A 13,881-nucleotide genomic window follows, 5' to 3' on the forward strand; every position below is an offset into this window, starting at 1 on the left:
GTATTTTCATTACTGTGGATCGACACCAGCAGCAGAGTTGGCTCCTGTGGAAACTTTCTCACCCACCTGAGAAGCCATGTTAAAGAGCTCTGCCCTGCCTGGTTTTCCCTCCTTCCTCTCCCTCTTTCCGTTCGCTCTCAAAAACAAATCTTGCTTGTACCTGCAGCTCCAAAGACCGGAGCCTTTAAGAGTGTGACTGGAATGGCCACGCATTTCATATCTGAAACAATTTTGAAAGCTCAAAAAAAGCCAACCCATTACAAAAAAAAAAACAAACCAAACTAACCAACCAAACAAAAAAAACCCCAAAACTAGTAATCCACTTACTGTTTAACAGTTCAACTTGTCATACTCTTTCTCTGTGAGAGGAAGGTGACTTGGGAGAGCAGAGGCAGTATTTCAACATGCTTTTTGAAGAGCTTATTTACTTTTCTTCTGACTTTTCTTCCTAAAAAGAAATTGTTCTGCATTCTGAAGAACCTTCTCCATCCACCTGTCAATGTTTTTTGTCTTTGTACAGGACGAAGCTCAGGAAAAAAAAGTCCAAAACGGCCAATAGTGCATGTAGGTGCATCCCCTGGCTGCCATGGCAGAAGTGTGTGCTGCTCCATCTCTAGCTCAGCGTTTGAAAATCAGCCACTGAGACTTGTGAAGTTTCCCAGGAAGCAGAAACACTTTGGGAAAAGGAGCTGATCCCTGGAAAGGCCTCCATCCAGAAAAAAAGCATCTCGCCAAAGGCCAGAACCCACACAGACAAAAGCTTTGCTGGCTGCAAGGGAACAGCGTGGCATAGCCTTATCTTTGGGGCAATAAATTCCATGTAGAGAAGCAGACACCAAATGCCCTGTCACGGGTGGCAGAAGCAGGTTGGTGAGAAAGCTCAGAGCAGCAGGACAAGGTGCTTCACTCTGATCTGCCTTGGTGACAGAAGGAAGCCTGATTCTGAGTTGTCCCTGGCCACAGGCTTGAGATGTAACAGGCCAGCTGGGAGATCATGCAGCTCCAGGCAGGAGGTTATACCACTGGACTGATCGGCCTCTTCAAGGAAGAAGGCAAAAAGCACAGCACCATGCTCACCCAGCAAGCACTCTGCTGGCACAGACGTGATCTACAGAAAAACACATTCATGTGCTGGTAGAAATGAGGATGATTCCAAGGGTTCAGGGACTTGCTTGTCAAGAAGCATCTGAGCCACCATTTCCCTGTGAAACTCCGGTGCGAACATGCTTCATGTTTGCTGAAAGAGATTTTCATAAAAGACCATGATTAAACTCCTCGTGCTTTTTCCTTTTATCAGCTGTCCAAAGTATGCAGTTTGTTCTGAAGCGGGGCAATACATTACAACAGTCATTCCAAACTCTTTTAAAAAGTAATCAAGCAGGACAACAAATAACAATAGTCTTTTGAAACCAACCCAGGAAACAAGCTGTTAAAGTGAGGCTGGTGTTGTGCTGCCATCTAGAGGTAGAGGATGGAATCACCTCCCCAGGTACAAACTCAACGTGGAAGTAACTTGCTCTTTAATCCAAGAACTTTAGCTACACACCTCACAGACAGAGGCCACTATCTTACACTACCCATGTGCATACCCTGTATGCACCTGTGTACCCTTACCTATTAAAAATCCAAGGGAAAGAAAGAGAAAGGAAGAGGATGTGCTATAAAATTAAAAATATCAACAGTCCTGGTCCCGTAGACTGTCATTCAGCAGCGTGTTTGTCCCTGTCTCTAATTCTTTTTGCAGCCTTATGACCAGGAATTTCTCTTTCAAGATGACACTCGTAAGAAAAAAAGTAAAGTTTTTCTTAAGAGCAAGGAGGGGAGGGGTTACTGTCTGGGAAGACCAAAACTGCTAAGATGTCCTGGAACATATTAACATACTTCAGGGAAATAAGATGAATATGCATAAACTATGGGTAATTAAAGCTGATGAAACTGAGGCTGGGGTGTGCAAGCTCGTGGTGAGGTGACTCCCCTTGCACCCAGCACTGCTTGCTTTTGCTCCACAATAAATTCACATGCTGGAGAATATTAGAATGAAGCCTTTTCTTTCTCACACATACACACTAGTAGAAATAAAAGTAATTTCTGTTTCACATGGAATGAAGCAGAAAGCTGAGTAGTAGCCAAAGCCCTGAACAAAACTCAACAGGTTAATAGCCCTACATATCTGCTCATCTAAATTACAGATAGCAGATACCAGACAAGCAATAAAACACAATGCATGCTCCACCCAGTGACACCTCCAAACTTGCCGTGACCTAAGATCAAACCAATCTCTAGCCAAGAAGTTTCTACTGGACACAAAACGAGGCAGATGGAAATAAGAGTGAATGGCAATAACCTTTGAATTACCCAGGCAATCCGTTTTAATTCTCAGTGTACAGACTAACACTTGCAAAACCTTTAATCCTAACTCTGCCCTGAATCTCAGCAACCCTGCCAGACCCAAACTGTAAGTAAGAAGGTAGCCACTAACCACAGCTGCACTAAACTTAGCTCAGCAGCTTGCTGCATACCAAGTAAAAACCCAGGCTCTCCACACAGCAATGGAAAAAACTCCAAATCCAGAAGATTCTTATCACTAGAGGGGCTGTTTTTGCCCAACACACAGTATGTATGCAAACCATGTGTGACAAGGTGGCTGTAACAACACCAGTTCTAACCTTTGTTTCCTTCAAAACCCTTGCTCCTAACCCTCATGTAACATCAAGCAGCACATGCTCTCTGATGGTAACATCACACCATCTCTCTGTGTCTTCCTGCCGGAAAAACAGCTACTTTGTGCCACCCTATGCCAGAACCAAACCCAAGCCTAGTTCAGCACCAGAGAAGCTGTCACTGCCCAGATGTACATTATAGCCTTAACTGTAGCTATACCACCCATTATATACATCCAGGAGAAACCAGGAACTTCCTGTGATACCACAACAAACTCTAAATGATCTGTAATCCGAGGCAACAAGGAGGTGGCCAGCTACAACAATCTAAACAAACCTTAACACTTCTTCTAAAATCTTGGCTCTCTGCTGACTGTAGCTTTAACACTGCATTAATGTTGAATGTTCAGGATTTAGCACTGTTGCCACTGATGCTTGATGCACCTTAAGATCAGGGCCAGAGAGGGCCCCCGGCCCCCCCCCATGATGTTTGTTATTTAGGCTGTTTCTGATTATTTTGAAGGTGATAAAAGTCCACGTCAAGACTGTTACACAGACCTTTCCTCCAGCCATGACCTGGATGTGTCTCTGCTTTGATACTTGAAATGGCTTTGCCTCTCTACCTGTTAAAAAATAAACACAAAAAGGCAAAGACCATTCACCTCCAAACACTTTGCTCTACCAACATTCTCCAACGGACAAAAAGTAGTTTTGTATCTTTCAGTAGTGCATAGATCCAGCAAAAAAACCTTCAAAAGCATCTGTTAGAAATGTCTGAGGTAATCATGTGACTCTAAAGTCCCTTTTTTTCCCCTGATAATATGACAGTCCAAATGCTTGATTTTTGTTTATCACTATACAAAGCTTGTTTCTGACAGTAGAAAATTGCTCACCATGAGGACACGTTTCACTTGCAACAAGCTCCTGATACAGAAGCAGATACTTGGACATGGAAAGCAAGCTCAAGAGCTCACATACTTCGCCTATTTCACAATGTACTGTTATAAGCAGGACCTTACTAGTATGGGGACGTAAATCTTGTTGAACTGTTTCTATCTGTGAGCATTTACGGGCACTGTTAGATTATAAATCCTGCCTTTTTACTTCCATTCAGAAAGAGATGTGCCATAAAAATTAAATGGTTTAGATATTATTTGCCCATTCTTTTGAGCTGCTGTATTTTACTTTGTGCCTCTCTTTGAACACAGTAACTCACATGTGGATTAAAGTACACGGTTTGCACCTAAACCATGTTATGTTTGTATTGTTGCAGATGAACAATTTAAATAGCTATTCAGAAACCACAAAGATAAAGGTACTGAAGCCTTTATATCCATAAGGTAAAGCCAGACTGAGCTAACAGACACAACCTATCTTTCAACTCTAGCATTATTCATAATAAAAGCATACCTTTTTAGAATTCTGGTACAAACTGAAATGGCATCCTTCCAGCATACGGGAAGACCCAGGTAGTACAAGAAAGTCTATGTTGTTTCTGTTATTTTGCTGTCATTCTGTTTAACTTCACTCGGGATAAAGCTGATGCTTAAAACCCTTTTATTTTCAAGAGGTTCTGTAACCATAACAAAACCCAGGTGCTCGAAGCATAGCAGGTCTTGGTTTTATCAGGGAATAAACTGCCAGGTACCACACCAGCATGAGTAAAGGCACAAGACCGGGTCAGGCCAGTGAGTTACAGCTCTACTCACATGGCTGATGCAGCACCCTAATTAATGACCGTGTACCAGCCACCTCTCAAGAATATACTGTGAAAGTATTTCTAACACAGCTGAATGCTGCAGGGGCAAGGCCCACCGAGTGACCTGGTGGCCGTCGTGCAATGGGAGTTACTCCCCCCCTCTCCCCATAACCCTGAGGAGGCTCAGGGGAGACCTCATTGCTCTCTACAACTCCCTGAAAGGAGGGTGTAGCCAGGGAGGGGTTGGTCTCTTTTCCCAGATCACTTTCAACAAGACCAGAGGGCACGGTCTTAAGTTGTGCTGGGGGAGGTTTAGGTTGGACATTAGAAAGAATTTCTTTACCGAGAAGGTGATCAGGCATTGGAATGGGCTGCCCAGGGAAGTAGTGGATTCTCCGTCCCTGGAGATATTTAAAAAGAGACTGGATGTGGCACTCAGTGCCATGGTCTGGTAACTGCAGCGGTAGTGGTTCAAGGGTTGGACTCGATGATCTCTGAGGTCCCTTCCAACCCAGCCAATTCTATGATTCTATGAAACCCCTTCCCCCACGGCCCAGCCAGGGGGCGACCTTCCCTCTGGGCCCTGCCTCAGCGGTGACAAAAAGCAAACCCTGCGCGATCCTCTGCTCCACAGCGGCGGCTGGGGTGGACAGAGGTGGCAGGGACGGGGTGTTCCCGGGGCAGACCCCGGAGGCCATCCCGGGGGTGACGCTCTCAGGATCAGCCCCCAAAGCGCCGCTTCCCCCCCTCCCGCCTCAGCGCCTCACGCGGCCGCGCCCCTCCGCCCCCTAGCGGCGGGAAGGGAAACCCCGAAGCCCCCGCGCGGCTCTGTCCGGCAGCGCTTTTAGGTGTCCGCGCCATTCGCCGGTACGGGAGTTCCTTTTGAGTTACCGGGGCGCAGGCACAAAGCGGACAGCTCCTCCCCTACACCTCCCTTCTCTTTTCCCCCTTCTCCCCTGTGACGTCACGCCAGGCGCCGGCCGCCACGAAGGACTGAGGCGCGTCCTGCGGGTGGCGGCGGTGCTTTCTGGAAGGATCGGTGGGTACCGCGGGGTTCATCCGTCTCCATCCGCGGCGGAGAGCGTCCCTCTGCGTCCCTCTTCATCGGCGGCGCGGCGGCAGTGACCGTGAGGACTGTTCCTTGTCCGTCGGCGGTGAGCGAGGATGCCGGAGAACACGGGAGGCAAAGCCCACGGCGGGGCGGGGAACCGGGCCAAAGGAACCTACCAGGACCGGGACAAGCCCTCTCAGATCCGCTTCAGTAACATCTCCGCCGGCAAAGGTGAGGGAAGAGGAGGGAAGGGAGAGTGGCGGGCGAGGGGCGCTCCGCACTCGCTTTGTGCTGAGGGGAGGCGACCCCCGGCCTCCCCCCGCCGGCAGCCCCGAGCCTGCCGCCTCCCCGCCCCGGAACGAGCAGGGGGGTTGGTTTTAGCAGGAGGGGTCCTCCTGGTCTGCGTTGGCAAGAAACTCGCAGGCACAGGGCCAGTGTGGGTTGGGGAGGGTATATCTGGCATTTGACACAGGCCTGGGGTCGGGTTTCCTGGCATATAGTATTTCTGTGTTCTTACTCAGCTTTATAATGGCTGGAACCAAGTGATCGGATATCAGGTGTTTTGCTTTAAAAAAAAAAACAACGATGGAGATCAGGCCTGATATTTCAAGGTTTTATATCGTTGTACTATTAAGCGCGGAGAAAAGGAGATTGAGGGAACACCTCTCTTTTCAGGTCTCTGAAAGGAGGCTGGAGGGAGGTGGGGGTCGGGTCTCTTCTTCCCAGGAAAAAGTGATAGGAGAAGAGGAAGCTTCAGGTTGTGCTAAGGGAGGTTTAGATTGGATATTAGGGGGAAAAAAACCTCTTCCCTGTAAGGGATGTCAGGCTGCTCAGGGCAGTGGTGGAGTTGCCATCCCTGGAGCGATTTAAAAGATTTATGTAGATGTGGTGCTGAGGGACAAGGTTTAGCGTTGGCCTTGGCAGTGCTGGTTAACAGTTGGACTTGATGATCTTAAAGGTCTCTTCCTTTCTGATGATTCTGTGATTTAGTGCTGGCAAAATAACTGGGAACTGCCTAGTATTGGGAGACACTTTTCAGAATAAATGTTTAGAATGTTGGAAAGTACTTGTAGTTCTTTAGATTAACTTCTAAATCCATTTTTTCTCTCTTCCTAGCTGTTGCTGATGCAATTAGAACAAGCCTTGGACCAAAGGGAATGGATAAAATGGTAAACTTCAAATTTTTAAAACATTCAGCTTAGTGGAGATAGAGTAAAGTCAATGTTTTTAACACAGGATGCTACCTTTGGCCTTGATGTTCTTTTCAGGCCAAGCATGAACTAAATGCACATTTGGTTTGAAAAATAACGTCAGGAAAAATATTTTAGAGCATCCCATTAAATTAAAGGTTTGTAGTTACTGATCAGAGCTGTTCCTTTCCGATTCCTTCTCAGATCCAGGATGCTAAAGGAGATGTGACAATCACTAACGATGGTGCTACTATTCTGAAACAAATGCAGGTTCTGCACCCTGCAGCCAAAATGGTAAGGGGTTTTTTTTTTTCCATGTGTTAGAGCTTACTTTTGGGGGCAAAAACCCCATAGTAACATTTCGTGTGGATTTGAGGAGCATTAGCCACTAGTGACAGACCAAGAAATAGACCTGTTTGTTTGATAGGTGTGATTGGTTTTAAGCTTGGGAGAAAAACTGGTTTGCTTTTGTAAGGGATTTGTTTTCCCATAGCTGTATTTCAGACAAGTAGGTGCACAAGCATGAGGAGTGAGCTGCAAAAGGGTACAAACCTCAAATTAAAAAAGGCACGGCTCCCTTAATTTAGGTAGTGCTGCCTTCTTGAGTAATCATTTTTGTAATCAGCACTGTTAGTAATTAAGTAGCAGTATAAATGCAGACTTGTGTCATAATTTGTCATTTAGCTGGTAGAGCTGTCCAAAGCACAAGATATTGAAGCTGGAGATGGAACTACATCTGTTGTTGTCATTGCTGGAGCTCTTTTGGATGCCTGTTCCAGACTTCTTCAGAAAGGTAAATGCATATTTAATAAAAAAAACATGACTAGACATAGTTAAGGTCCCCTTGCAGTGTATAATGCAGCTTAAAGTAGCTGTTTGCAGATGAAATATGAAACAGGACTCAAGTCTTTGCATTCACATTTCACTCCTGTCCCACTTCTGATTTAAAAATCTGATTTGTTTTTTTTTTAGTTGAATGCATTTCTGTTGATACAGGAAACAGTGCCTGGCTGATGTGATCATTGTTTGTTTGTGAAAACGTCCCTTAGTTACACTTCTCATGGACAGAGAGATATTGTGAGAAGGTATAAATGGCATTTGGGACCAGAGATTCCTCAGGGCTTTTTACGCTCTGCAAATTGATCACCTCCCATCACTTAGGGTGCATGGACCTTGAGAGTGTCTGGTCAGGGAAAGACATGAATTGTGGAAAGCAGCATTTAGTGTAGGTTCTGTTCCAGAGAATTTGAGCAGACACACAGCTGTGGGAAACCACTCTTGGAATAAAATCCCTGTCAGGCTCCTCACAGGTATTACCTGAACAGCCACAGCTTTGAGAATGCCAAGGACAATGAAAACTGTGAGAAAGTATGGACAGTGTAGGGAAGTGTGCTATGTTTGTCTGACAGGACCAATTATGAGGAAAGTTATAGCTTTTTTCCTGAGTTTTAACAGTGGAAAGTAATGAGGGAGGTCATTTACTCAGGAAGAACACATTTAGCTAAAATGTCCTCAGTTTATTCTGACATAGACCCTCTCTAATCTTAAAATGGAACGAGAGGATGAGGCAAAAACAACAAAAAATCAGGACTCTTAACAATCTTTCTGTACTATCCACAGGAATTCACCCCACCATCATTTCAGAGTCATTCCAGAAAGCTTTGGATAAAGGGATTGAGGTGCTGACCAACATGGCACAGCCAGTTGAGCTGAGTGACAGAGAAACCTTGCTGAACAGTGCAACCACCTCACTGAATTCAAAGGTGGGTCTGATACCAGAACTTGGTACCACCAGCCCCTGCTGCTGATCATTTATTAAGAATACCTTGCACATCCCAAACCTAGGTTGATTTTCATACATTGGCTGCCTTCTCTTAGACTGAGTTTCAATTTGAAATGCTAAGTGATGTTGGATGTTGGACTGTAAGAATAAAACCAAGCTTCAGCTGAAAACAGCATCAGAAAAATCAGGTAGGATACTGAAGAGCTTCTGCCAACAGTCTGTGTAGGCAGTTTATGTTCCTGTGGCAGAAACCTCTCAACCAGCATGAAAATCTGGAGAAAGGCACTAGTTTCCCTCCCTTCTGTCTGAGAAGCTCTCCAAGATCTTATTTTATGAGGCTAGGAAAGAGGAATTCAGGTTACTTCCATGAGTCTCTAAACCTAGGTTTTCATCAGCATAGCTTCTGTTGCCTTTAAATGGAGCAGCCTTTGGGAAACTGCCATATTAAGACATTTGGTTGATGGACAGAGAGGGAAAATTAGTTTCTTAATTGAGCAAAACACTGAAATACAATGAAAATATTTTGAAATTACAGTTTAGCAGTGTTAAATATCTCCCCCTTTTTTGTTTTTTCTTTGCTTTTAAATCCCTTAGGTTGTGTGTCAGTATTCCAGTTTACTGTCTCCAATGAGTGTGGACGCAGTGATGAAGGTGATTGACCCAACTACAGCTAATAGTGTGGACCTCAGAGATATTAAAATTGTTAAGAAGTTGGGGTAAGAAGCAACTTCTAGCTAGATTAATGTTGTTCTCTGAAACCAGCTTCCCAAAGCACTGGGTCATGGATTGATTTTCTTTCCAGGGGCACAATTGATGATTGTGAACTGGTTGAAGGACTAGTCCTGACTCAGAAAGTGGCAAATACCGGTGTGACCAGAGTGGAAAAAGCCAAAATTGGCCTCATTCAGTTTTGCTTGTCTGCTCCAAAGACAGATGTAAGTTAAACTAGGACTAGAGCAAAACCTTTTGCTGTAGCATTTGGGGCAGGTTCTGAGTGTCAAAGTAACATTTTTTTTTAGGGCATTTTGATGTTAGCTATTCAGTAGCTGGAATTAAGGACTGCTAGGCAATGCTTAGCTACTCATAAATCTTAAAAGACCTTACAGTTGATATAAAAAGGAAAAGCAGATCAGACATCAAGTATTTCTCAACTATCTCTAATATTAAATATGTATTTTACTGCCAGGAGTATTAGCTTTGAATCACAAGTGATGTGCAGAAACAAACTTCACAACCCATGAAAGGTTATAAAGCAGGTATGTTCATTACAGCACTGGGTGCAAGGGGGATCTCTCCTCCTGACTTGCACAGCTCAGCTAAATGCAAGCAGCTATTTATCACACAAAGCTATACATACACATTACAGAAACAGGCATATGCATACAAGAAGGGAGGTTATTCACATTGGCTATTAATATAAGTTTCTGCCCATCTTCGCATGTGCAGTGTCCCCTGGTGGTCATGGGCAAGGGTCTTATGGAGGAAGGCTCTGAGTCTTCCTCAGGGTGTCCTTTTCACCTTTGCTGAGCTGGCAGGGCTCCAGACAACAAAACTGGTTTTCGCTGGTCCTTTTCTGAGGAGTAAACCTCGTGGACAGGACAGTACAATTCCGCCTCAGTGCTTACTTAGACAAAGTTAATTCCTCTTATCTGTGACACAGACAAATGAGTTCTCTCTGTACCCCTGGTTTTCTACATTTCAACCCGTTATTTTCTAAATATGAATCAATTAGTTTCTAAGTTAAAGAACGTGGAGCATCTTGACCCTGGCTTTTTTTTTTCTCTGGTGTTTAATAGATGGACAACCAAATAGTTGTGTCTGACTACGCTCAAATGGACAGAGTGCTGCGTGAGGAGAGAGCCTACATTCTGAATCTAGTGAAGCAAATTAAGAAAGCTGGATGCAATGTGCTGCTGATTCAGAAATCCATTCTGAGGTGCATTAATATAAATCTACTGGCTTACTGGGTGTGTTTGGGTGAACAGTTGGATTTGTTTGGAATACCTGGAAAATTCCAGCCAAATGCAAAATCACACTTGGCAGTGTGTCAGACTATCCTTAGTGACTGTTGCAGTGACTATCCTTAGTGTAACCACTAGTGGTTTTTGTAATTTGGGTTTAATGCCACTCATGGTTGGTGGTTTGAGGAGTTTCAGTGCTGGTAATTAGAAGTTTGGAACTTGCAACCCAGTTACTACAAAAGTACTATGGGCTGACTATTTTTCTCTTGTTCTTAGGGATGCTCTTAGTGACCTTGCCCTTCATTTTCTGAACAAAATGAAGATCATGGTGGTCAAAGACATTGAAAGAGATGACATTGAATTTATATGCAAGGTAAAGTTATATGAATGGCTGTTAAAGTACTGGCAGTGATTAAAGTCTACCCCAAAACTTAAGTACCGAGCCAGTACCAGTTCATTATGACACTGTGGAAAGTTGCACGATTTCATGTCCTAACTAATTTAAGATAAGAGCAGGCATTTCCGTGAACAACGTTCATGTTGTCAGGAGTGTTGGCATTCACATTTTCTAGAAAGATGCATAACTGTATCTTACTTCAATATGAAGAAGAATGCTATGAAGCGAGCTTCCTGACTGTGCTCTTCAAATTATGTTTATTCTGGATTATTTTTATTGTTTTCTCAGACAATTGGAACTAAGCCTGTTGCTCATATTGACCAGTTTACTCCTGACATGCTGGGATCTGCTGAGCTGGCAGAGGAGGTCAACTTGAATGGTTCTGGGAAACTAATAAAGGTGAGTGAGTGACAAAACATTAGCACCTACTTAACTCTTGCCAATTATTTTAATAACAACTGCTCATTTTAGTGCTATTACTGGTTACTACATTAAAGTACCTACTTCTAACCCCTGAGTAGCCACTGACTTGGGAAGTGGAGTGGTTTTGCTTATCAGACCTCAGTACTGATAGAGAACTTGCAGATACCAACTGAAGTCTCTCTTTGCCCAGAAACCTTTTCTTTTTTTTTTTTTTTAATTTTAATTTTTTTAGTCTTAGTATTTGTTTTATGTTTCAGATCACGGGCTGCACAAACCCTGGAAAGACTGTAACCATTGTGGTACGTGGATCCAACAAACTTGTTTTAGAAGAAGCTGAGCGTTCAATTCACGATGCTCTGTGCGTCATAAGGTGCTTAGTTAAGAAAAGGTAATGTCTCAATTTGATTAGGGTAATTTAGTGTATTAATACTACAGGAAGGTAATAATTCGTGTGTTTATGTAAAAAAATATTACTTACTTTTAATTTCTGCTCTCAGAGCTTTAATTGCAGGCGGTGGAGCACCAGAGATAGAGTTGGCACTGCGCTTGAACGAGTATGCTCGCACTTTAAAGGGCATGGACTCATACTGTGTCCGTGCATATGGAGACGCCCTGGAAGTGATACCATCTACACTGGCTGAGAACGCGGGTCTCAACCCTATTTCAACAGTAACAGAGCTGAGAAACAGACATGCACAAGGAGAGAAAACAGCTGGCATTAATGTCAGAAAGGTAAAAAGAGACTGGACAAGCATAGCGTAGCTTAAAAAGTACTTGGACATTAAAAGGAAAAGTCTTAGCAATAAGGCAAAACTAAGGGGAGAGCAAGTTGGTGTCTTTCTAAGGGTATTCTCCCTGAAATTAATTTTGAGGTAGATTATAACTTCTTGTCTGAAGTTTTAAGAGCTTATCCTGAGTGTTGATAATAACAGATACTTAAATGATATACCATCAGGACAAGGAACTTCCCTCATCTCTTCAAAAACTTCTTCAAAAAATACAAATACAAAGCCAGATGGGATTAAAAGTAACCTTCAGTGGAAATAGGTCATGTAGTACACTGGGGTAGTTTCTTGTCACCCACTAGGCTAGCATAACTGTGCCTTTTCTCTTGGGTAGTTTTGACTGGATATGTCAAATGCGGGGAGGAGATGACATGTACCGTAATAGTCCTGTTGAGAATGGAAGAGTATATAAAACCTTGGTAGTTTAATTTAGAGCTGATTGTCCCCACCAGGATTCTGCGAAAAGAAAACTTGCTGAATCTAACTGGAGTCTGAATTACATAAAGTAAAAGCTACTTGTTCTTGTAGGGTGGCATTTCCAACATCTTGGAGGAGCTGGTTGTGCAGCCGCTGCTCGTGTCTCTGAGCGCTTTGACTCTTGCGACAGAAACTGTGCGCAGTATTCTGAAGATTGATGATGTGGTGAGTAATGTTTGCACTATGTCTTGTCTAAGACTTCTCCACAAGCACCACGATAGTTACTGTCACCTGATCTGCTGTGCTTCAAAATTTAATTATTGTATAGTATTCTTGGTTTACATGCTAATTATACCATTTGGTTAACTTCTGCAATTAAGATAAAACTAGATGCATTATAAATACTGTAGCTTGAAGTAAGAAGTGACTAAAAAACCCAGAGTCTTTAAGCAGAGGAGAAGTAATTGTTATGTAGCCTGTGTCCTTCTTGTGCCTGATGGTATGAACTCTTTGCAGGTGAACACTCGGTAAGCTGAACAAAGCCAGCAGGGACCGTACCCTGGAGCTCCTTCTTTGTAATCTGGAATATGGTTTCCTTGCCAAAAGCACCTGTGGGAATTGTCCTAAAGTTCACATGATTTATGTACTGCTATCATGTTAATTTAATAAAATTTCTGGTTTCAAAAAGGAAACATTACTGCTAGACATGCAGTAGTCTGAGTCTTTGATTTGTAATTTTGATAGAAAATAAGGTAAATCTTGTTCATGTTGCATTTGCATTATGTGCTCCTTCAATCTCAAAAAGTGTAACTGCAAATAATTGGCTCTTGTCATTGATTCTAAAAAATAAGTGCATTTTGCTGAAGCAGTTGTACTTGTCACTTCTTTTGTGGTGGTGGAGAAGTTACAGTTCTGTTCAGGGCAAACCCCAGGAATGAAATTAGGACAGTTTCAGTCATACACACACATCCCTCCCACCCCTCAAAGTAGTTGTTTTTCCCCAAAATGGCTGAGTAGTCAAAGTATACTCTTTAACACTCTTTCCTGAACCAATTAATGAAACGTACTTTGAAATCTCTTAGACAAGGGCTACCCCTTTCCTTTAGGTACTATGTCACTGCATCACAGTGCATTAACTACGGGCACTGGGTTAGGATGAGCTGTGGTGCAGGAGTACAGCTGCCCCATGATTCAAACAGCTCAATGTGTTGTTAAACAATTTCATCCTTTAAAATAAGCATCTTTCAACTTGTAGTGCTTAGCCTGAAATTTTTATTAACCTTTTAATTTTCATTATTGCTATGCAGTGATGATCAGATTCTTTATATTTAAGGGAAAGCCTATTCCATGACTATAATTCACATATCTATTTACCATCAGTTGGAGTTGTAGCTTTTGTGTACACTTCCTCTAATTTGTTGGCCAGCTATTAAAAGACTTTACTATGACACCTACAAAGAACATTCAGAATAATTCAAATACTAGAATTACAATACAATCCATTTAGGCACTGAA

The 13,881-nt window shown here is 43.1% G+C and overlaps 1 protein-coding gene across 1 annotated transcript; it reads left to right on the forward strand.

Annotated features, from left to right (window-relative positions):
- Positions 1-5,294: 5,294 nt before the first annotated feature.
- On the forward strand, positions 5,295-13,071 carry CCT4 (chaperonin containing TCP1 subunit 4). Its single transcript, XM_030447746.1, has 14 exons — positions 5,295-5,641; positions 6,527-6,579; positions 6,805-6,894; positions 7,285-7,393; positions 8,221-8,363; positions 8,978-9,099; positions 9,186-9,318; positions 10,180-10,319; positions 10,621-10,717; positions 11,030-11,140; positions 11,422-11,552; positions 11,662-11,896; positions 12,478-12,591; positions 12,883-13,071. Exons 1-14 carry the CDS (start codon positions 5,524-5,526, stop codon positions 12,895-12,897), a joined length of 1,611 nt encoding a protein of 536 aa, XP_030303606.1. The 5' UTR covers positions 5,295-5,523; the 3' UTR covers positions 12,898-13,071.
- The last annotated feature ends 810 nt before the right edge of the window (positions 13,072-13,881 follow it).

This window comes from Calypte anna, chromosome 3 (genome assembly GCF_003957555.1).
Source record: "Calypte anna isolate BGI_N300 chromosome 3, bCalAnn1_v1.p, whole genome shotgun sequence".
Lineage (NCBI taxonomy): Eukaryota > Metazoa > Chordata > Aves > Apodiformes > Trochilidae > Calypte > Calypte anna.